At 40.8% G+C, this 26,065-nt stretch overlaps 1 protein-coding gene across 2 annotated transcripts in view; it reads left to right on the top strand.

Annotated features, from left to right (window-relative positions):
- Positions 1 to 26,065, top strand: part of LOC126279043 (stromal membrane-associated protein 1) — a 131,199-nt gene that overhangs the window by 19,165 nt on the left and 85,969 nt on the right. For both annotated transcript variants that reach the window (XM_049979448.1, XM_049979447.1), the window contains exons 3-4: positions 2,243 to 2,410; positions 17,096 to 17,318. In XM_049979448.1, coding sequence (XP_049835405.1) covers positions 2,243 to 2,410; positions 17,096 to 17,318 — 391 coding nt within the window. The remainder of the gene's footprint in view (positions 1 to 2,242; positions 2,411 to 17,095; positions 17,319 to 26,065) is intronic.

The following is a 26,065-nucleotide window of genomic DNA, read 5'->3' as shown; positions in this document are numbered from 1 at the left end:
GTGAAGCAAGACGTGTTGGGTAGCATATTCAGCAACTGGGAGGTCCAGCTATATCTAGACCAGTTAGTTGGTGGCCATTCCCATGGATAGATGACTTGTTGATTGTCATTCCTATGTAAAATGCAGCACAGTTGTTGCAGCTTAGTTTGTAGGTCACATGACTGTTTTCAGACAGCCCTGCCCTTCATGGGATAGGTGATGCCTGTGACTGGGGTGGTGGTGGTGGTGGTGGTGGTGGTGGTGGTGGTGGTGGTGGTGGTGGTGGTGGTGGTGGTGGTGGTAGGGAGGGGGGAATGTATGGGACAGATCTTGTAACTAGGTCATATTACAGAAATATGAGCCATGAGGGGCTGGGACCAAGGATGCAGTAGGTATGGGCAGCAGAATTCCACTGTAGGAGGGGTGGAAGTATAGTGAATATTTGATATTCCTCCTCATTTCAGGGCGCGACTAGAGCTAGTTGAAAACCTAGCGGAGAATGTGATTCAGGTACTCCAGTCCTGGGAGGTATTGAGTAATGGAGTGCTTCTTGTGGTTGGACAGTGGAAATGTGGGAGGTTGTAACTGACTGGAGAGAGAAGGCGCAGGAGATTCATTTCTGTACAAAGTTGGGAATGTAATTTTGGTCTGTGAAGGGCTGAGTGAGACCCTTTGTATATTTGGAGAGGGACTGCTCATCACTACAGATGAGACGGCCATGGGTGGGTAGGTTGTATGGAAGGGACATTTTGGTATGAAATGGGTGGCAGTAGTTTTGCTATGAATAGAGGTACTGATGTAGCCATTTGCGAGATGGTCAGCATCGAGAAAGGTGGCTTGTTTGGTTGAGGATGACAGGTGAAGCGGATAGGGGAGAAGGTATTGAGGCTCTGGAGGAATATAGGTAGGGTGCCCCCACTCTTGGTCCAGATCACAAAGATATTGTCAGTGAATCTAAACTAGGTGAGTGGCTTAGGATTCTGGTTATAAAGGACTCATCTAGATGGCCCATGAATAGGTTGGAATAGGATGGTGCCCACTATGTCTCATTTAATGGTGACTGGCAGTCTAAACACATTTTTATTCATGAGTGAACAACTGCTGAGAGATTATTAATTCATTTACTGTAATTGTGTACATCCTTTTTTGTTAAACTTTCTATATTATCAATTGACTGTCCTGGAAACCAATACCAGCTGCAGGTATCAAATGGCTTTCTGGGGGTCAAAAATTTGATTTTCACATTTTTGCGTGATTATTGATGGAATTTAAAACTAAAAAATGCTGCCATTATCTACTCATTAAGAGAGAAAATTTTGTATTAAAAGTTTAACACAATAAGATCAGTATTACAGTTACAAACTGTGTGCTTGTCTTATGGCAGTGTAAGTGATGGTGCACAACTTTATTCATCCAGTATTTGAGAGTGAGAGCACTTGGCAACTTCCAACAAATGTCACACACAATTTCAGATGTTTTACGAAACTTTTCCTCTTGCTGCCCCTCCCCCCTGTCCCTCCAATGAAATGATGAAAAGGGAAAATGTACAATGGTTACAATATGTTCGTTTTTCATGCAGTAAAACTTCAGTATCAGACATGACATTTTAGTTTATTACTGTCAACTCTATTCACAACACAGTTTGCAGACAGTATCCACATACATCACTGAATGTACCTGCAAAATTATATCATTGTACGACACACAATGAGATTCCTGAAAAACTAGCTTTTGCTTGCACTATATTAGTCCAGTGTGTAATAATGAGAGCACTTAAAAACTTCCAACAAACTTCAAGCATAATTTCAGACAGTTCCTGTAATTTTTCTCCATTATCTGCTTAACGTCAAATACTTGACACATCCTCATTTGTAAAGTAATGAGGTGTTTCAAGCTGTTTTATACATGGGAGTGCGTTTCTTTAAACAGTTGGAGATTTACTGATATTAACTATTTGGACAAACATATCGTCTTAGTCCTTTGAATATGCTGTTTATAGTGTGCAACCCTTTCGCACATAAGTGAAAAGTTGACTTACAAATTTTGTGTTGCTCTCATGCTGAGATTAGGTTCTCAGATATCTTAGCCGGTGCACTAGATTTCTGGCAAGGATCTTCAGCTTTGCCACATATTCCCCTATGGCACCTATGTTCTTCGCGCTTATAAAAAAGATAAATATAGAATGACTTATAGACTTTGATATTTTTATATGGTGGTATATGTACAGTTTTACTCCTGTGACTTTTTCACAATTTTTTCTTAGAGCCTACAACAAATGGGCAACAGCCGTGCGAGAGCTGTTTATGAGGCCAATCTACCTGATAACTTCAGGCGACCACAGACAGATTCTTCACTGGAAGCTTTTGTTCGTGCAAAATATGAGCAGAAAAAATATATTGCACGAGAATGGGTTCCACCACCAATACCAAAGGTATGTATTGCTTTGAGTCCTGCATTAACAAATCTGTGTCAGCTATTTAGAATTAGAATAAAGTAGGCAATAAACCAAAATTTAGTGAGTTCTGAAGTTCTTCATTAAGTTGCTGGAGATAGTATGGATTCCCCTTCCTGATTTGTACTGATTGTCACAGTCAGTTAAACACAAAGCCTAAGAATGCTGTGGTATTTCTCATATACACGCTGTGTTGTAGGAAGTGAAAGCAAAGTTACTACCAGAACTAGTGGCTCACTTAAGAAACTAAATTTTAATAATAATAATTGGGTCTTTCGATTTGATGCCACGTCGACTACTTGTGCGTCGATGGGGATGAAATGATGATTAGGACAACACTATCTTCAGCCCAGCCAGGAATCGAACCTGGGCCCTTAGGATTGACATTAGAAAATTTGCGTGGAGTAACTAACAGAAATTGGAGTGTCCCCGCCTGCGCACCCTCCGGCAGACTTTTAATCTCCCGGGCACGTTGCCTTTGGTTTTATGCGACGATGCCTTCATGGCTGACGACGTTTTAAATTTTATCCGTGGTAGTCCTTTTTATGGTTCCATTTAGGGGGGACCTGTCCCTTTCCCTTTCTGTGTATCTTGTCCTCGAGTGTCCCATTGGTCGCAGATTTTAATGTGTGTATTCGGGTGGTTGACTCTTTCCCAATTTTTGTTCCCATGGTCAGTCAACCAGTCTCTGGCCCTCTTCTTTTCTTCCGTTTCTTTCTGTCCGGTGTTCGTCTGTACTCTTCTTGTCTCTAGTGTTCGCTGCCACATTGGTGTTCTTTCAGTGACTGGGGGGAGGGGCGTCTCCTCCCCCCTTGGGGTTTTACCTGTTCCGTAAATTTTGTTTCGCCGGTTTTTTGGAATGGGGGACTGATGACCTTAGCTGTTTAGTCCCCCTTAAACATCCCAACAACAACAACAACAACAACAACAACAACAACAACAACAACAACTAACAGAAATTATGAAAACCTAAATTAAACACACTGAATTGAGGTGGGTCTCTCTCTCTAAGGGCTCAGTAGGGAAGAACAAGCCCCCAGGTAGACAATTGACCATAAACACTTCAATAACGGTATAATTTAAACACATTTCTCAGTCAATCGCAGTAGTAGCAGTTAATAAAGTCACTGAACACGAGAAGACTTCTTGGCCAAGTCTGAATGTCCAACTGTTTATACCTGTACAATCACTGTCAGGCCGGAATACTGTAGGTTCTTAGTGAAACACTGTAACTGTGAACCTACCAGTAAGCTCTGTGTCCAGAAGGTCCATGGTTTTGACAGCTGCCAGAATTTGCAACAGCAGAAAATTCTGAGACTGCTGAATACTAGGTCCTAGTCAATGAAGCAAAGTTAAGAGTATTGCTCTTGTTTGACTGCTGGCCACACGTGAGGGCTCTGCAGCAATGATCAATGATGGTCTGTGGGCTTTAACTGAGTCAGTTGTAGCTGTGTTGGGCCCTAAATGCAGTTGCAACAGAAGGGTACAATCTGCATTACTCATGGCCATGTGACGTGGTTGCAAGTAAGGCTCTGATAGCCACACCTTCTTAAGTTGATGAGGATGCTGCCTGTTGACAAGGTGGGCACCACAGATCTTGGTGGTGACTGTCAGTTCCACATGACAAACTGTTCTTTTCAGTCTTCAGAACTATTTGTTTTTGCTTTACGATACTGTGGCACTTAAAGGGCTGCCCTTCGTTCGCCCGACTCACTGTCCTGTAATGCAGGAGGACTAAATGTTCTTATGCAGCATCACTCCTCTCACCCTCCTTGGGAAGAGAAAGGGTTGACTAGCTTGAAATCACAGTGTCAATGTCCACAGGCAAGGGAGTGCCAGCAGCAATGAGAGCTCTTTTGTGGACACTGGTATCCTGGTGACTGTGTAAGTCCTGTTTGTGTGGGCAATGCTGCAGCCATCGCATTTGGTAGAGCTCGAACATGGGCCACAGGGAATGTGTAACAAAAACCATGGCGGAGTCACAATTTGAAACATCAGAGACCCTGCATGGGTACAGTTGTTTGATTTTTTGTTTTTACGGATCTGTTTATGGTCCTCCAGCTGAATCTACACCATAACTGTACTGAGAAGATGGATGATATGCTGAGGCCCGGCAGTGCTTGCCCCTTGAAAAGAAGCATTGTCCACACCTTCTCATGAATCCTATAGTGATAGCGGTGTGGACTTGGGAGAAACTAATTCGGAGACAATGGGATTTCAGAATAGCAGGCTGTAAGGGCTGAGGTTGGCCATGCAGCCTCTCTGCTGGGTTGACCCCAGCCTGCAGAGAACAACAGTATGATGCCAAGAACAGTGTGAGCACACTGTCAATGTTATGGTCTGTAAAAATTTCATCATTTGTTATTTGAAAGTGTGAATGAAATGTCTCCTACTACTGGATGCCGGATGGAATGGGGCTGTCAGTGCAAGTTGAATGTCTTAGATTTACAAAACTGTCTGGATATTGGGATGAAGTAGACTGTTGCCAGTCACAATTCCATCAAGGTCTTCAGTGGCAAGTCGTTGTCAGCACTTGGATGGTTTCGGCCATCATTGTCAAATGTGTTCGAGAAACATCAGGAAATTTACTCCCTGCATCTGCTAGTATGAGCCAGTGTGATCCCAGAAATGGGTATGCAATGTCAAGATGGAGCCTGGACCACGGTTTCATTGCTGGAGGCCACAGGAAGTATTTATATGCTGAAGTTTCTTGATTATCCTGATGCTGTTGGAAAGTTGCAAGCATATGCTCAGTATTCTTATCAGTGCCTTTCCGGAATACCAGTTCGCAGACCATTTGGCACTGGGTGAGAGATTAGCACTAAATGCAAGCTAAATAAAGGACCAGTGCTGCAGAGTACTCCCTGTAAAACTGAACTGGGATTCCATTTGAATCTGACTTAATTTGTTTTTAACTGTTTCTGTGCACTAGGGATGCCTATTTCTATGCCCTCAAAGTGTGACAGTCAGACAACAGTATGTTTCTATGACCCTCCTGCATGAATGATTTCTTTAGAGTGAAATTAAAAATTTTGGATTTCCTTTTGCTGTCTTCTATTGCCGCACCAGATTTGACAATGAGTGACTGGATAGAAGTCTTCAATCTGCCTATGTATGTTTCTATGACGCTCCTGCATGAATGATTTCTTTAGAGTGAAATTAAAAATTTCGGATTTCCTTTTGCCGTCTTCTATTGCCGCACCAGATTTGACAATGAGTGACTGGATAGAAGTCTTCAATCTGCCTAGAGGTTTTTCATATGACCAGAATTTTCTCGAGTTCTCTGAAAGATCTTCCATTAAGGTGACGTGAGGGTTGTTCTATGCTTCGTACATTGCTCTTATTACAGACACATGAATTTAGACTAACTCTTGCCTGTCGACATTTGTGCATTCTTTTTTATCTGAGAGTGCAATAATCTCTGTGCAACATTTTACGAATTTGACTATAAAATCACAGAGGGTATTTTCCATTCTTAATCCACGTATTTGAGACGTCTACAGTGTGTGATTTACAGTCACTTTAAACTTTGCCCAAAATTTCTGCGCCAATCATACTGGAACTAAATAATGTCCATCCTTTGTCTAAGTGGGATGCTAATAATTATTTATCTGCTTTTTCTAGCATAAACACTCACCTTGCCTTCTTGATTGATGATTGACTTTAGTAATGATCTGTGTATCATCATGGTTACTAGTCCATGTGTCTATAGTAACACTGTTGATAAGGTCAGGCCTAAAATGTTTCCAATATGTTGGTTGTCTAACTAGTTGTTAAAGCCCGTTTTTTTTTGGAAAGTCAGGGTTGCCACAAGTTCTGAAAATCAGGGAATTTCAAATGTGTAAGGAAAATTTGAAAAAAGCACTGGAAAAAACCACATTTTTGTCTCAGATGGAACGGTTTGTTGACCAAGACATCATGCATCGTCACTGGCTGGAAGCATCTGAGTACTTGTACTGCTTCCCTACTCCCTCATTATTACTACTTCTCCCCTTCCAACACTTCCCTCAGCTTGCAGTCAGCGATGCCACCACTTCTTACCACTAGCCTAGCAGCTGCTGACAAGAGGCAAGGAGATGTGAGGAGTGGTTTGTTTGGATCTCATTCTCAGAGACTGTAGACACATCAGACGGAGACGGCAGCCATGTGTTCTTAACTTAATATCAATGTTGATGAGTAGGAAAAACAATCCTGTGATGTTCAAATACAGTATTAGTAGTGAGCTGCTTGACACAGTTCCATATATGAAATATCTAGTTGTTAACATCACAGAGCTATACGAAATGTAACGAACACGTCAGATTGGTAGTAGGGAAGGTGAATGCTGGACTTCAGTTTATTGAGAGAATTATTTTGGGGGAAATGTAGCTCACCCATAAAGGAGACAGCATATTGAATGCTTTAGTCCAATCAAAATTACTGGATAGTTGACTTCTCTCCCCTCTTGCTAAAGTGTTGCCGCATCTGCTGCCGGATACCACTCGGTTATAGGTGACACGCAAATGTAGCGGGCCACTTCACAAATGCTATTAATGTGTAACATGGAGCAATTTTGGAAACAGCCAAAACTTCGTATGACAGAAAACGAGATGCTGGGTCAACAGATGATTTTAAGTGAGGAGTGACTGAACTGTGGCAGCTGACTGGTTTTGTAACCCTAATTTAACTTGTGTCCTAACCTAAGCAAAACCTCACATTGTGCAGTGCACATGCAAAAATGGTGACTAACAATCTGTGGAAGAACTACAATTATGATCGCTTTGTTCATGACATTTAAGACTAACCTCTATGAGCAAACTCGAGACACAAATTTCGTAATGTGTTTGTTTGCATAACCATCCTACATAGCAAAATTTCTGTTGTAGTGGTAAAAGCAAACTAATTTCTTGGTCTCATTGGTTACCCGAAACTGTTCTCACACTAACTACATGGGATGCCCCATTACCAACCAATGAGCAGTCCTGGTTGGCACCTGGTTGCAGATTATAGAGGACATAAGGAGATTCCAAATGAAAACGAATAACAGAGAAATAAGAGCAAATAAAATAGTCAATTAGATGATGACAATAACATGGCAAAGTATTAGAATTAAAAAAATTAAACCAATTAATTGAATAAAAATGATAGTATTTTGTTTAGACTTAGAAAAACAAAAAAATTAGCTACATTTGACGAGATTTAAAATTTCAATCTTCAATACATCAGGTTTATATGCTAACTGCAACGCTATGCCAGTGCACTGCAAAATGTTGTTGGACTAGCGTCCCAGTCGCAGTGATACCGAGTCTTCACAAATTCGGTTTCATGCAATGTCGTGCAGAGCTTACTCGATGTAAGCTGATGTATGGCAAATTGGATCTTGTGTGGAAGGATCCAGTAGTGTTTGATCAATGCTGTATATGAAAGGAGTGTACTTAATCTTCATCTGCATCGTTTCGTGTGTTTGTTTTGGAGGGACAGTGGTTGACAGTGGTTTGGTGTGGTTATCATGTTACGAAATATAAAAGTCAGACCAAGGATTCAGGATCCAAACACACAAAGGAAGAAAACTGAATGATGAGTTGGAAGTGAACTACTTTGAATTAATTGTTATGGCAACAGCAAAAGGTTTTGGGCATGGTGTTGAGCACTCTGAAGGGAGGAAACCAGATACAATGCATGAAATTTCAACTATGACAAGTTTTTTTAATCAGACTGTAGTGTGACCCATTCTTGAGTACTGCTAGTGTGTTTGGGATTCCATCAGGTTGGACTGAAGGTACACATTGAAGCAATTCTGAGGTGTGCTGCTACATTTGTTACTGGTGAGTTCGATCGGCACACAAGTATTACGGAGATGCTTCATGAACTCAAATGGGGAATCTCTGGACGGAAGATAATGCTCTTTCCTCAAGGCATTGTTACAGAAATTTAGAGAACAGACATTTGATGCTGACTTCAGAATGATTCTACTGCCACCAACATGTGCTTCTCATAAGGACCATGAAGACAAGTGTTTCTATGGAGGCTTGTAGATAGTCTTTTTCCCTTACTCTATTTGCAAGAACAGAAAAGGAAATGACTAGTAGTATGTGGTATCATCCACCACGTACTATACAGTAGCTTATGGAGAGTGTGTGTAGATGCAAATGAAGCAGTGTTGACAACTTGTGTTGTAGGACTTGGGAGATGACCGTCCTCGTTTCCCCATATGGGGCAACAAATCCATTTAACTTTGATAATGTGTGGCAACGATGCCAGAATGTAAGAATTTGATTTTGCAGGTGTGTTTTTTGGAAAGAAAATTTATATGCATTCTCAAAGTCCAAGTCTTGCTCCACTTGGAGTCTAGAAATAGTATCAGTGTTAACATTCTGTGTGGAGAAACAGTGCTGGATACCATAAGTTTATTCTGAAAACATGGTCCAGTGCAGGAGTTTGAGCCATTTTAGTAGTTGTGCCCACTTTTGTGTTGGGCAAGGGCTGCAATTGTTTGTGGTTTGTAAGGAAAACAATCATTGTCCATATACATAACTTTTTAAGGTGAATATAATGGCCAGGGCATTGTTTTCAAATTGGCTAAAATTACATTGTGCTGGCATCAGTGTTTTTGACGAGAAAGCAATAGATCACTCTTTGCCATCCCCCCCATTGTGCTCTCCACTCTTTGGTGGGTTTCAGCTTGGCTACAACGGGGCCCCAGCATTTACAGCATCTATTCTCTTCCACGCTGCATGTCTTATCCTCCTGCTATTGTTGTTCCCTCTCCCTTGGGAACATGTCGGGTGGGGTATTACTGGGAATGTTCTGCATTGTCTGTCGCTGATGGAAGAACAGTCTCACCACCGTCTCTTTCCCTTTTCCTTTCTTTCTTTCCTTTCTCCTCTCATTTCTCCGCTTTGGCATTAGAGATTCCTCTTTCCTTCTTCCTCCCTGTGCGCTCCTGAAGACTGACAAAACACTTCTGACATGTAACAGGTGACTGGGTAGCACGTAATTCTGAGCCCCAGTTCAACAGGTAGTGTTTGCACGTACCCCGTGGTACATGCCAGGCCCAGGGAGGGGTGATTGCCTGAACTGCAACCTTCCCAAATTGCCGATTGATTCCTCTATCAGGTGTTCGGGAGGTGTGACATGAGGTGTGAACAATCACCTAAGAAGGGTGCAACCCCTTGTGCAGGGGGCCCCCAGTTGGTAGGAGCTTGTCATCAAAGACGCTGGCAATTGTGGGAATTTCCTCCCAATGAGTCAATCATCTTCACATTCAGCGTCTATGAAATGTAAACATAATGAAGCTAGCTATTCAAAGACCCTTCCTGCTGCACCACAGTTCCTCGTGGTCTCATGTACTGAAGACAGTCTGCCCTTAGCCACAGTAAATCTGTTTATTATTCAGAAAGGTGTTGATGCAATTGCCGGCCCTGTGAAATTTTGCTCTAATTTACGGAATGGCACTTTGCTTTTGGAGAAGACTTCTGATTCTTGAGCACAACTACTGCTTGCCGCCTCACTTCTCCACAGCTACACTGTTTGTGTTGAGGCCCATAGAACTGTAGAGTTCTTCCCGTGGTGTTATTTATGGTAGGCTGCTCGACAGTCTGCCCAAGGCCAAAATCCAGTCTTACATCTCTGATCAAAATGTCATTGCCATCCACCGGGGAATGTAACAGGTAGATTTGTCTTTAGTGCCCACCCGCACTATTTTTCTCACCTTTTGATAGACTGGTGTTTCTATCCAATATCAAAGTAGGCTATGATATTCAGTCTGGTAGCAGTGCATCAGGTTCAGAATGTACAGCCAGTGTCATCATTTCAACCACACTACTACTTGTCGACACCCAGCCAAATGTGTATTCTGTGGTGGGGATGCGCACGAGGGAGATTGTCTGCCTCCTACCCGCTGTATCAACTGCAATGGCGGCCATGCCACCACCTCTCCGGATTGTCCTGTGCATCTTGATGAGCGGGCTGTCAAAGAGACCCGAGTAAACTAAAAAGTGCCCTACCCACTCGATTACAAGTTATTCACTAATTGCAAACCCTGCATTCTCCTTTCTGGCACATAAAATTCTGTTCTTGTTGCCCCTCGCTCCATGAAGGACATGGTCCTGCAGACATGTGACCTCCAATTCAGCTCTGAGGTTGTGAAATTGCCCAGTGTCAAGGTAGCATTGCCAACCCAGAGCCAGCTGTGCAACAAGCCATCAAACTCTCTCGTTGAAGGAATGAAGCCACCAGCTACACAACAGGTAGGCCAGAAGGATGGGCGTAGTACTCTGGTGAAGACTTCCTACGTCCCTCATGCCAACCAACACCCAAGTCTCCCCTGATAGGAAGGCTTGAAGTCCACCAAAGGCAAATGGTCTTCTCCTTCAGCGACTCGAAGATCCTCTTCAACGCTGTCGCCACATGATACCTTAGTCAGGCTGGCGTCCATGTCGCCTGTGCGCACCACAAACAGTTTTTCAGAATTGGACTCCACAGACCGACTGCACAAGCAAGCCAATACTTCTGTGGACCCAATGGAGCAGGATCCTCGTCCTTCTGTGACACTTAGTAGTGACTCTTCACAGGCTGTCACTTTGCAGCCGCTGAGGTGACACCGCTACATGTCTTCTTTATTGCGACTTTCCTCCAATGGAATGTTTGCGGCCTTCGATTCCACAAAGAGGATCTATGGCTGCTTTTAGCATCGCAGTGTCCCCTTGTACTCTGCCTTCAGGAAATGAAATTGTGCCCTCACGACCAGTTTGAGCTTCCACATTTCTTCCCAGTTCGTTTTGACCTTCCCCCTGAGGTCGGCATTCCATCTCATGGGGGCGTCATGCTGCTCATACATGATGACATTCATAGTCAACTCATCTCCCTGACCACCCGTCTTCAAGCTGTTGCAGTTTGCCTTTTCTTTCCCCACCTGACTTCATTATAAACAGATGAGTTGAAAGTGTTGTCGCATTCTTCGGGATAACAAAAAATCTTGCGGGATTTTTCACTAGTTCTTCTAACAGTTCCAGCCCTTCCTCTGTCGTGTGGGCCAACCTCCGACGGCTCTCTGGACCAAGATCCATTCGCCAGTTTCCAGCCTGATAGTAGCAGACAATGTTATCGTGGACCCTGTTGCCATATCCAACACCTTTGGCCACAATTATGTGGAAGTTTCAAGCTCTTCCCACTATCACCCTACCTTCCACCATCAGAAGTGAGCAGAGGAGGCTCGGGCGATATGCTTCTCTTCTCAGAATTGAGTGCTGCAATGCCACCTATGCTATGAGGGAACTAGATCATCCTCTTAGTTCATTCCAATTCTCTGCCCCAGGGCCAGACACTGTCCACATTCAGATGTTTCAGCATGTTTCTCATGTCGGCAAGCACTTTCTGCTTCACATATAGAACTGGGGAGAGGGCACATTTCCTGGACTTTGGAGTGAAGCCACCGTCATACCCATACATAAGCCCAGTAAGGACAAAAACCTTCCTTCTAGTTACCGCCTCCTCTCACTAAACACCTGCGTTTGCAAGGTGATAGAATGTATGAGTCATGCCCGGCTGGTATGGTGGCTCGAGTCGCACAATTTACTAGCGAATGCACAGTGTGGATTTTGAGGGCATTTGACCATCTCGTTACTTTATCCACCCATGTCCTGAATGGTTTTCTGCGGAAATCCCAGACTGGCTGTGTTTTTCGATTTGGAGAAGGCATAAGACACCTGCTGGAGAACTGGTATCCTCCGTAATCTTTACACATGTTGATTCTGTGGCCGCCTGCCCTGTTTCCTTCAGGAATTTTTAAAAGATGGAGTTTTCAAGGTATGTGTGGGTTCTGCCTTGTTGGACACCTTTATTCAGGAAAATGGTGTGCTTAAGCATTCCGTCCTGAGCTTCGTCCTCTTTGCTATCACCATTAATCCTATAATAGCCTGTCTCCCGCCGGGCATCTCTGGCTCTTTGTTGACAATTTTGCCATATATTGCAATTTTCCGCAGACCTGTCTCACTGAGCGGGGTCTTCAGTGACATCTTGATCATCTCTGCTCCTGGAGCATCAACAGTGGCTTTTTTTTTCCACTGGCAAAACCGTCTGTAAGAATGTCTGGCAGTACAAATGGTTTCTGCCACCATCTTTACATCTTGGGCCTGTTGCCCTTCTGTTAATTGAAACTATGAAATTCATGGGGCTCATGCTAGACAGGAAAATCTCTTGGTCCTCCCATGTGTCTTACATTGCAGCCCACTGTAAGCAGATCCTCAGTGTCCTACATGTCCGCAATGGTACTTCCTGTGGTGCCGTTCGAACCACCCTTCTCCATTTGTATCGGTCCTTTGTCCATTTGAAACTAGACTACGGGTGCTTTGTTTATGCGTCTGCATGCCCATCCCTCACTATCCACCATCGTGGTATCCGTTTGTCCACTGACACCTTTTACACTAGCCCAGTTGAGAGACTGTATGCTGAAGCTGCTGAACTACCACAGTCCTACTGCTGTAAGTTTCTCCTCAGCAGGTATGCATCCGTTTGTATACCACGCATGACTACCCATCCTATGCCGCCTCCTTCAATGAGTCCCTTGATCAACAATATTGGACGCATCCCTCTTCTGTTACCTCCTGATTTCACTTTTGGCTCTTGCTCTGGCAGCTTAACTTCATGCTCCCTGCAACTTTCCTGGTGGGTGTGAACTCTTCACCACCTTGGCTTCGTGTAGAGTCCCCTGTTAACATTGGCCTTCATTTGCTTCCGGAGGACACTACCTCTGCCTCGGTGTCTCATTCAGTTTCATGACCGTCCCGTGAAACTTTGCAATAGTAACTTTCTGTACACTCATTTCTCTTGGACTGTTTGAGGGGTTGGGTTGCCTTCGTCATTGGCACCCATTTCTTTCGATATCGGCTTCTGGCATGCTGCTAACTACTTACATCAGAGCTCTTTGCCCTCTGTCAGGCCATGACACAGCCTTTTCAATTGTGTCTTCTGCTCACTTCGTCAGTGCCCTTCGAAGCCTAAGTGCACTGTACACCACACATCCCTTAGTGCAGTGGGTCTAGGAAAACTGTCACTTGGTCAGTCTTGGTGGAACCACTGTGATGTGTATGTGGGTTTTTGGTCATGTCGGTCTGCCAGGAAACGAGGCTGCTGACGCTGCTGCCAAGGCTGCAGTCATCGTACCTCAGCCCACTAGTTCCTATATTCCCTCTGATTATCTCTGTATTGCTGTCTGTCAAGTAGTAGTGTCCCTTTGGCAACGCAAATGGTCCTCCCTTCACGGGAATAATCACTCTATGGAAAAAAATCTCATTTATTTAATAATGTGAAATAGTGGCCTGGATTAGTTGGACGTAATTGTCTTGGTGCACAGGATTTAAGGTGTTAGGAGAAAGTTAAATCATAATTGCATTTTATTCAACTGGTCTTTTGGTTTTATAATACTTTTGCCAGCTATGATCAAAAGCAGAACTGCAATGTTGTTACATTGGTGCTATTTTGATACCTTTATCTGGGCAATTTCGTATGTCGGTTCGCTATTATTTCAGTTGTAAGTTAAAGCTTTTGTCTTCCGTATTGTCCTCACAGTAGATTCCCCCCCCTCCGCCTTCCCAAGTTAGTCAACAATTCACAGAGGCATTTAAGAAGTCATACTACTTATAATCATTACATGAATGCAACAAGTAGTAGTTTTAGTCTGGTACAATGGGAAGTATCCTCTGGTACGTGTGCCTGTTGATTGGGAGGTATGGATACAGATGTTATTTTTGGAAATTGATTTCTTGTTTGTAATATAACAAATTCATTAGAGCTTTGAACTGTTTTCATACTGAAGTTACTGTGAGATTCTCTAGGCAGTACTGCTTGGCCTTTTCAGTGCTTCTCACACCTATGACTTTACAGGAACAAAATGACTCATTAATCAATAGTGTGTATAGCTTACCTTGGGTGTGAAACTATAAAGGTTCATGCTTCAATCCCTTGTATGTTCTGTGAATTTGTTTAAAGATGTCTGAATGCAGAATGGTAGTTGGAGCTAGGCACAGGAGACATTCAATTTCAGAAATTGTTAAGGAGTTGAACATGAAGAGACCTACAGTGTCAAGAGTGTGCTGAGAATACCAAATTTCAGGCATTGTCTCTCACTACGGACAGCCCAGTGGCAGACTGCCTTCACCTAATGACAGAGCACTAGCATTAGTGTAGAGTTGTCAAATCTAACAGGCAAGCAACAATGTGTGAAATTAACATAGAAATCAGTGTGGGACATATGACATATGACATATGTATCGGTTAGGACAGTGTGGCAAAATTTGGCATTAAAGTGAGATGGCAGCAGACGACCAATTTAGAGTGCTTTCGCTTGCAGCACATCACCTTCAGCACCTCCCCTGGCCTTGTGGCCATACCACTTGGACTGTGTGTGACTGGAAAAATGGTCTGGTCAGATGATTTCCAATTTTAGTTGGTAAGAGCTGATGGTAGGGCTAGTGTAGTGCAGACCCACAAAGCCATGGACCCAAGTTGTCAGCAAGGCACTGTTAAAGGTGGTGGTGGCTCCATAATGTGAGCTGTATTTACATGAAATGGACTGGGTCCTCAGTCATTTACTGGAAATGGTTATATTCAGCTGCTTGGAGACCATTTGCAGCTATTAATATTTTCAAACAACAATTGAATTTATGGACAACATTGTGCTATACTGTATCACCGGGCCACAATTGTTTGCGATTGGTTTGAAGAACATTCTCAACAGTTTGAACTAAAATTTAGCCACCCAGATTGCCTGACATGAATCCCACCAAACATTTATGGGACTTAATTGAGAGGTCAGTTTGTGTGAAATCCTGCACTGGCAACACGTTCAGTTATGGGGGGCTATAGAGGCAGCATGGCTCAGTATTTCTGCAGGGGACTTCAGACGACTTGTTGAATCTATGTGATGACGAGTTGCTGCATTAAGGTGGTCCACCATGATATTAATAGGTATCCCATGACTTTAGTCACCTCAGTATACAACTTGACATCCAACCAACCTTGGGACTGTTTACTGATCTATTAGTACTGTTACCCAGTTCATGATGATTTACCACTGACTTTGAGCTTGCATTCTGGTTACATCATATGATGTACAAAAATGTGTTGTACTTTTCTGGAATTTTAGAAATGTCCACTTATATAGAGTGCATGAATATTACATTTTAGTTGAAAAGGGGAGGGCATGCACAGTAATATTTGAGGAAGTATGCTCTTTTGAGTGTATTTTGCGAGTGTAAAATTTGCAAGACTTTCAGAAGAAATTACTTTAAAAATTTCGTTTGCACCGTTAAAAGATACAACCATTTTGTACTTAGAGCTGGATTTTAGTCACTTTCCAAGTAGTCGTTTGTTTCTTCGTGATGGTGGGTGTAGGTTGCCGCAATCATCATAGTGGTAATGTGTATGAGCAAGACAAAGTTGTTGCCTTTAACAACAGTTATATTTTTATGCACATACATCTACATAAAGTGCTAATATCATGTTTTTAATGTAGTTGCTTTTATGTCATTAGATGCTGCAGGTTCACTTTCACAAGTTCTTGTGTACTTAAGTGAGATACTCGTCATGATATAATTAGTTACATGAAAACGTGCTTCATTTATGAAGTTAGAAAATTCATGTTGATCAGTGCACATGCTTGCTTTGAGGCCAAGAAAGAACAGGGCACAAGCAATTCCACATCAGCCAGCAAAGAGAACTTCTGAATGTCTTGGTATTAATAAAAGTGAATTTTCAGAGCACAGAGAGAAACTTCATGTCTTTTTATCATCAGAAAAGTGTTCCCTATTACTTTCCTACAGAATCTGAGTTAATAGATTTTCACTTGCAGTTAAAATATATGGTACCTTTCTCTGTTAATTTGTGGGCTGCTTGTATGTAAAGCATTCACTCATAGTACCCTGTTTTATTGCCCTTTATTTGCAACAACTGAACTTGGAATCCTCAACTGGTGAATAGGTGCTTTATCACATATTGCAACAATAGCAGGGTACTGACGTGACAGCTCGTTCCACCATAGTGTCACATGGATTTTAGCTACTAACGCAACTGCTTAATAAGCTATTTAGCTGACGAACATGGGAGCATTCAGTAGTAATGACATACAGTGTAACCAATAAAAGTTAAAGCTGTAGACCTGTGCTTTGTCCACCAAGTAATAACAGTTGACTTCCACTGCCATAGCAGTGACAATGTTAAGCTCAATCGCAGCATCTTGACTTTCACATTATAACAGTGGAAATGACTAATCAGAAAAGAATTAAAATCTGCCTGCAAATAGAAAATGACTGTATTTTTAAACTCTGCAAAAGAAATTTTTCACTTGGTTATGGTATGGTTCTGCGACTCGGCAAAGTTGACACTCTACAAAAATTCATTGAAAAAGCATGATTTCTCTTACATATTATCGCATGTCGCCCCCTTTTTTAACTAACATGTAATGTTCACATACCATAAAAAAGTGACATTTCCACAATTCTGGCAAGGGTCGACACACACAAGTTAGTTATGCTGTGTAACCAGAATATAGGCAGTCAGGGGTTGTTCAGTACGAAATGGATTATAGTTTCTGAGTGCCTCGTGATATGTAGCTTTCATTTATATAAATTTATTCATTTGTTCACATTTACTTGTTTGTATTATTACAGAACTCGCTTATTATTTTAGGTCAATTGGGACAAGGAACTGGAAGAGGAAGCAGAACGACAGAGGAAGCGTAAGAAGGAAGCAAAGCAGCAGCAGACCCGAAAATCGACAGGATCATTAACAGAAGTAACAGTGCCTCAGTTGCTCCCAAAACCTAAAGGATCAACTAGCCCCAAACCTGGCCGGCCAAATCCTGAGGCTGCCAAGCAGCAGAAGCAAACCACACAGGATCTCCTTGGTCTTGGTAAACAAATTACAAATTAATTTCCTAATTAACAATATCAATGACACTAATTCCAAAGTCAATGCAAGCTTTGTCAGTTGTTTCATTGCATACATATCTTGCGTCTGCTGCACATAAAGTAGTAGTTCGGGAATTTGGCAGTTACATAGAACAAATTTTAATAATCAAAACTGTGGTTACATCTAATAAGACCAGTGGTGGCTGTTATCATGTGTTAATATGCTGCAGTGCGATGTAAATGTCACACTGAAACCATTTAATTTTGCTTTGAATATGAACCCGAAATTGCACCAGGATCGACCCATTTCTCTTTGGGTGCAAGCCAAAAATCACACTATCACACAATTTCTCTTAAAATGCTTGCTTATATTAAAATGAAACAGATTAAAATGTGTTCTATAGCAGTCTCACTGTAATAATTAGAAAGAAGTGTAAACTGCGGAAGTAGTCAGCAGTGCTGTGATTAACTTCGAAACGTGACACAGCAGTCTGTTTCCCCACTGTTTCTGATGTTACGTCACTAAGAGTGCAACATTGCTCACAGCACCAGGTCAGTGTTCTTCCTTGAAACTGTGTGTACCACACTGTGTAGTCATACAGTGCGAGGGATTTATAAAGTGTTACTGTCGTGTTGGCACCATGGACGAATTGTCTCAACTGGTATTTTGCCAACCTGGCTTTGATTTAAATTCCCACTGTCACCATTTTTTCAACATTGTTAAACTAGCAATTAGAAAATTTAAATATTTTTACACAGTTAAAATTGTATTAAAATGGTTCAGATTACTACCCTTGCAAGTCAAAAGGCTACATGGTGCTAAAACAAGTGACTTTCCAAGGAAATGTATTATGAAGGAGCTTCTTGTACAGGGACTGCTAAAGAGGCCCTTTATAGAAGAAATTGAGATTTAAAGAGTCAGATAGATGTACTTCAAATGTAAATCTAACAGAGGGATTAGGAAAATGCTCACAAATTCGGCATAAGTAATGCTGAAAATATTTAAAAACTTAAAAAATATTTTGATAAGGTTTTTAATTTCCCAGAACCAGTACACAAGCTTAATCACACACTCATGAAAATGTGGAATAATATTTACCCCTAACTATCGAAGGAATTGAAGAAATTATTAAAACCTTATGTAGCTAGTGAAGAAGACACTCTTGCAGAAGTAGTTTGGAAATGCTCTACCAAAAATAAAAAATGAGCTGAAATTAATCTTAGAGACTCCTTGAAAAAATAGAAGCTCCCAGGAGATTGGAAGGTGGTCTTTATACATTACCTATATGAGAAAGGCATTAAAAAGGATGTTACTAGCTGCAGAGGAATTTCTTTGCAACCAGTAGCGTGTAACGTATTCTCAAAGATTATACGAGGACTATTAAGAAATTAGATAACATTTCCATTTGATGCAGCTAGTCGCGCGCCAATCATGTATATTTTGGTATGTGCGTGCTAGACAGCTCAGTTGGCATGCATCTGTGACAGTGGGAACATCACTGCGCGTTTGGTTTTTTTGATATTTGAATTTGATATGTGCGCTGCAATCGAAAATCCTGCCAGTTATGAGGTGTGGTTTGTGATAAGGTTTGTTGGCAAAAAACCTAAAACCTATAGAAATTTATCATGAACCCATGCAAACTGTATGGAAACAACATAATGAGTGAATGTTCTGTCCAGAAATGGTGCATTCGGTTTAAAAATGGCCGAACCAGTGTTCATGAAGAAGTAGTTTGGACACCTGAGCATTGTGACTTATGATCTTGGTGCTAAAGTTGATGAAACGATTTGTGAAAATCATCGCTTCACAATAATTCGCTTTCTTTTCCACAAGTTTCAAGGCCTTTGTTATTTGAAATTGTCACTCAGAAGCTAAGCTACCACAAATTTTGTGCACAATGGTACCCAAAATGCTTATGGAGAACCATAAAGTACAGCAAATGGGGGCAACGTTGACATTACTTTTACTGGAGGCCTACCACAAACACGGTGATTCATTACTGGATCGAATCGTAACCAGTGAAGACTCGGGTGAAACACGTCAATTGGAAAACAAAATTACATTCCATGGAGTGTGGGCACACAAGGTCCGCCCAGAAACCAAGAAAATGTTCGCAAACCTTGTCAGCAAGGAAGCAGATGGCGACAGTGTTTTGGGATAGGCAAGGTGTTATTCTTATTAATTTTCTCAAATGTGAAGCAACCATAAATTCTGCCTGGTACTGTCAAACTTTACACAGCCTTAGAAGAGCAGTTCAAAACAAACACTGAGTAAAGCTGACGTCCAAAATTTTGTTTTTGCACAACAGTGCCCAACCTCACATGCCAAACTGCTCTAAAGAACTCCTTAATTAATTCAAATGGGAAATTTTTCCCCCATCTGCCCTACAGCTCTGATCTTGTACCAAGTGACTTCCATTTGTATCCCAAGATGAAGAACTGGCTTGCAATGCAGCACTTCGATGACGAGGCAGAACTCCAGGCGGCTGTGTCTCACTGGCTGAAGTCTGAGGCAGCAGAATTTTACGGCTAAGGTCCTTAAAAGCTTGTCCACCACTATAAGTTCCTCAATGTGTTTGGAGACTGTGTGGGAAACTAGTACATTAGTCGCTCTTTCAGATGAATATACACCACTGGCCATTAAAATTGCTACAACAAGAATAAATGCAGATGATAAACAGGTATTCATTGGACAAATATATTATACTAAAACTGACATGTGATTACATTTTCATGCAATTTGGGTGCATAGATCCTGAATAATCAGTACCCAGAATAACCACCTCTGGCTGTAATAATGGCCTTTATATGCCTGGGCATTGAGTGAAATGGCGTTCGGATGGCGTGTACAGGTACAGCTGCCCACGCAGCTTCAACACGATACCACAGTTCATCAAGAGTAGTGACTGGCATATTGTGACGAGCCAGTTGCTTGGCCACCATTGACCAGACATTTTCAGTTGGTGAGAGATCTGGAGAATGTGCTGGCCAGGGCAGCAGTCGAACATTTTCTGTATCCAGAAAGGCGAGTGTGTGCACTCACGTGCGTGTGCTCGCGTGGTCAGCTGGTCTGCCAGCTGGCCATTCTATAAAATATGCCTGTATGAGCTTTAATCCATGTAAAGTGTGTAATTCAATTTTTTCCTACAATTTGATCTAGTTTCTTCATTTAGGCTATTCTGAAGACATGGATTCCTCAAATAATAAGAATTTCCTTTTTTGCTGTCAGTCTTTATTACTGCTATTGTCTGTTATTTAATGAGTTAAAATTGTCGAGAGCCTTTAAAATGACAGTGCTACACATGATCATTTGTGCATACATTTCCCATTTTATATTTCATCAAGCTGGCTGGCATTTTGTTGATGAAAACTTTTACAATGATGATTTGTCTATTAAGACACCCATCAGTTCTAGCTCATTTCAAAACATTTCTCCCATACAGTCACAATTTGTCTGACGCTTACCCACATGTATTACTTGACTTTTTCACTACAAACCGTTTGTACTGTTCAAAAATCATCCAAAAGTTTGTAAATCTGCTGATACATGATTGGTGACTATGCAAGGACCTCCATCTGTCCCCCCTCTTGGAGTTCCATCTTGTTAGCGCCCCCCCCTCGCCTCCTGGCCCTCCGGGGGTGTAACCAGTCCGATGATGATGATATGATGATGATATAATATGATATAATATGATATGATGATGATATGATGAGATGATGATGAGATATGATATGATATATGATGAGATATGATATGATATATGATGAGATATGATATGATATATGATGAGATATGATATGATATATGATGAGATATGATATGATATATGATGAGATATGATATGATATATGATGAGATATGATATGATATATGATGAGATATGATATGATATATGATGAGATATGATATGATATATGATGAGATATGATATGATATATGATGAGATATGATATGATATATGATGAGATATGATATGATATGTGATGAGATATGATATATGATGATATATGATGTGGTGATATATGATATGATATATGATGTGGTGATATATGATATGATATATGATGTGGTGATATATGATATGATATATGATGTGGTGATATATGATATGATATATGATGTGGTGATATATGATATGATATATGATGTGGTGATATATGATATGATATATGATGTGGTGATATATGATATGATATATGATGTGGTGATATATGATAAATGATATATGATGTGGTGATATATATGATAAATGATATATGATGTGGTGATATATATGATAAATGATATATGATGTGGTGATATATATGATAAATGATATATGATGTGGTGATATGATAAATGATATATGATGTGGTGATATGATATATGATATATGATGTGGTGATATGATATATGATATATGATGTGGTGATATGATATATGATATATGATGTGGTGATATGATATATGATATATGATATATGATGTGGTGATATGATATATGATATATGATATATGATGTGGTGATATGATATATGATATATGATGTGGTGATATGATATATGATATATGATATATGATGTGGTGATATGATATATGATATATGATATATGATGTGGTGATATGATATATGATATATGATGTGGTGATATGATATATGATATATGATATATGATGTGGTGATATGATATATGATATATGATGTGGTGATATGATATATGATATATGATGTGGTGATATATGATATATGATGTGGTGATATATATGATATGATGACAGCTATTATTATTGGTGGTATCCACAGTGGAGACAGATATGACAAGATATGTAATATTGACTTCAGTAGACAACTCGTATAATCTTGGATCAAAGTCACCAGTCAAGTTTGGTTGATTTTGATAATACATCTATTAATTTTTCTAGATCTGTCTGTAGCATGTTGTATGTCATCATTAAACCTGAACTTAAAATTTTTCAAAGATATTTTAGTCATCAATGTGCGCCAATTATTTATTATCCATGACAGTTGACTTTGTTTTTGTACTCGTTCCATTTTCTTGTTCCTGGAAGGATTTCAGATTTCTTTTCATTGAAATTAATTTTGTGATTTTTACCCTGTTCTTTAATTTTTCACATTCCCATAATAGAAACTTAGTCGGTGGTGGAGTCAGTATCCAGAACATCAGTCAGTCATTTGTACTGTGTAATTTAAGCGAAGCAAAGAGTTCCATTGTACATTCCAGAATCTTGGGCTGAAGCAGGAACCTTTGTAGTATACTCGGGTTATTTTCATTGCTATCTTTACTTTTTCGGCAGACAAAACTGCTGTTTTTCGTTTCCGCGGCATTATAATTCATTCATTTAAATTCAGGTGTACAACATATGAATTTCATTTCCTCTTTTTCTATTATTTTGGCTTTGTGTCTTCCAACTGTCTTCAGAGTAAACTCCTTTTCCCTAAAAGAACTGTCAGTACCAGTTTTCTGTGGTTGAAAATGATGGAACAAGTGGTGCAGCTTCAGTCAGCTTACTCTCAAGATGGCTGGATAATATATGGCTGAAATATTAGAAAAAGAAGGAAAAAAGTTTTAGCGGCTACACTTGCAAAATTTAATGGATTAAAAATGCTGCACATTAATAAAACTAACTTGCTTCTACATCTACACTCTGCATATCACTGTGAGGTGCATGGCAGAGGGTACATTTCATTGTACTAGCTATTAGGGTTTCTTCCTCTTCCATTCACATATGGAGAGGACAGGAAGAATTATTGTTTGACTGCCTCTGTGCATGTAGTACTTATTCTGATCTTATTCTCACAATCCATATGTGAGTGATACATGTGGGTTGCAGTATATTTCTAGAGTCATCATTTAAAGCTCATTCTTGAAACTTTAATAGACTTTCTCAGATAATTTACTTCTATCTTCATGTGTCTTCTAGTTCAGCTCCTTCAATATCTCTCTGATACTCTCCCACAGCTTAAACAAACCCGTAACCATTTTTTTTAGCCCTTCTCTGTATATGTTCAATATCTCCTGTTTGTCCTGTTTGAAATGGGTCCCATACACTTCAGCAATATCCTAGATCCAGCAGCACGAGTGATTTGTAAGCAATCTCCTGTGTAGACTGATTGCACTTTCCCAGTATTCTCTCTATAAACCGAACTCTACTACCTGCTTTACCCATGACTGAACCTTTGTGATTATTCAATTTCACATCCCTACAAAGTGTTACACCCAGGTATTTGTAAGAGTTGCCAGATTCCAACAGTGACTCATTGATGTTACAGTCGTAGGATACTAAGTATTTTTGTTTTGGGAACTGCACAATTCTGTATTTCTGAACATTTAAAGCAAGCTGCCAATCTCTGCAATAGTTTGAAATTGTATCAAGACCTGACTGAATATTTATCCAATATCTTTCAGACAGTACTTAATCATATTCAATTGCATCATCTGCAAAAGACTGAGGTGACTATTGTCTGCAAGGTCACTAATATATGACAAAAACACAAAGGTTGCAAATACTCGATCATACTTTCCACAATAAGCAAGCTTTCTGGAAATGAAGAAATATTGCATCTACCTGACTGCCTCAGTCATGTATGTCACATGAGAAAAGTGCTAGTTGAGTTTCACACGATGGATATTTTCAGAATCCATGCTGCTTGGTACTGAGGTGGTCACTCTGCTATAGATACCTCATTATGTTTGAGCTCAGAATATGTTCTTAGATCCTACAACAAATCAATGTCAAGGATATCAGATGGTAGTTTTGTGGGTCACTTATACTACCCTTCTTGTAGACAGGTGTGACCTGTACTTCTTTTCCAAGATCTAGGCACCCAGTCATAGACTTATGCCGTATGTTTGAACTGCCAATGCTTAATAGACCCTACATTTTTGCATTTGCATCCTCTTGACACCGGACAAAACAGGGTTCCCCAGAACAGCTGAAGTGAGTCCCACTGCTAAAGTTTCAGTTTCAGTGAAAGACAGCACCACAAACTTGTTGGTTAAGTGGACTGGTACAACACCCTGAGTCTTCCTGGTAGGGTTTTTAAAGTGTGTCTTCCAGGACAATGTACAAATTATGATGCGGAGTTATATGGGATTTTAATGGCACTGGAGAGGGTTCACAGACATCACCGTAAGTTTTCTTGTCTGTACCCACTCTTAGTGCACTGCAAGTGCTTCACTAAGTGTATCTGGTAGACCCACTGATTCAGCACATCCATGACTGCTTACAGCGGCTGCAACTCCGTGGCAAGGAGGTGATCTTTTGCTGCGTACCTGGTCACGTTGGGATACCGGGTAACAACTTGGCTGATAAAGCTGCCAAGGAAGCACGTTGGGATAGTGCTGCCCATCAGTGTCCTATCCCATTGCACGCCACTATCTCATTTTCTGACAGATGCATCATGCGTCAGTGGGAAACTGAATGGTTGCTGGTGTCGGACAACAGACTGCGATCGCTCAAACCGACCACAAAAGGTTGGCAGACTTTGTGTCAGCTCACCACTGGAAGGTTGTTTTGCTTACCAGACTGCGCATCAGGCATAGCCGTTTCACACATGGCCTCCTGTTCCGGGGGGATGATCTACCTTTCTGTGAAGTTTGTGGCGTGCCGCTTTCAGTTCGGCATATTGTGGCTGTGTATGTCCTGTGTACTGATATTAGGACAGCCCTTGGTCTCGCTGGAGATCTGCCCACCATCCTCGCAGATAAGAGTGTTAAGAGTAGTGAAATTTTGTGAACTATCAGGCCTCATCCTTAAACTGTAATAATAATAATAATAATAATAATAATAATAATAATAATAATAATAATAATAATAATAATGGAGGTTCGGGAAAAGAATAGGCCTCCCATATGTTCTGCCAGTCGTAAAAGGCGACGAAAAGAACAAACCGCTAATAGGGCTAACCCCCTTTTTAGTGTGATTAGTTGGTTCAGGACAGAACTAATGAAGCCTCGGACAAGCGCTGTCATGGTCGGGGACGACGCTTGAACCCTATGCCCGTCCACTATGGTAATGACACTGCTAGCCACACGGAAAATGATTTAAATCCAAATAGAGCTGTTTTGCAGGATATGCTTCCTGCAACCACCCTAGAAGGAAAACAGACAGGATGAGATGGTAAGATGAAGTTAACCGACACATCATGTTCTGTTATTACCAAGCAACAAACTTAGGAACCAACACAACTGGATACAGATCACAAGTATACACAACATTTATTACCAGATACCAAGAACTAATATTTTTAACAGGACGATGACTAGCCGATCAGACCCGTGTAATAATAAAAAATAACAGGATACCCCAGTCAGAATTAGAAAACATCAAACAAGTACAACAAATACTGGAACAAAATAATGTGCAATCAGAAGAAGAAAATACAGTAATGGACTCAAACATCCCAGAGCAAACAAACAAAGAACAACACTCATCAATTAATCAGACGAAATCTTAAGACAGCCACCAGAACAAGCACAAATAGAACACGAAGTGATACACATGTTAAATATAGAAGGAAAAATTTCAGCTGACATATATAGAATACAAAGACACACATACAGACATTAGACCATTCTTGCATAGACCACCTCCGCAGAGAGAGAGTGAGAGAGGAGAGAGAATTACCACATTTTATCAAAATGTAAGAGGTATTAGAGTTAAAGTTAGTGAACTGCTTATATGTGTTAACTCTGAAATTATTGGTATATTGGAGCACCATTTAATTTGACAATTTAGAGGCTTCCT

This window comes from Schistocerca gregaria, chromosome 6 (genome assembly GCF_023897955.1).
Source record: "Schistocerca gregaria isolate iqSchGreg1 chromosome 6, iqSchGreg1.2, whole genome shotgun sequence".
Lineage (NCBI taxonomy): Eukaryota > Metazoa > Arthropoda > Insecta > Orthoptera > Acrididae > Schistocerca > Schistocerca gregaria.
The sequence above is the reverse complement of the archived record's forward strand: the minus strand, read 5'-3'. Positions and strand labels throughout refer to the sequence as shown.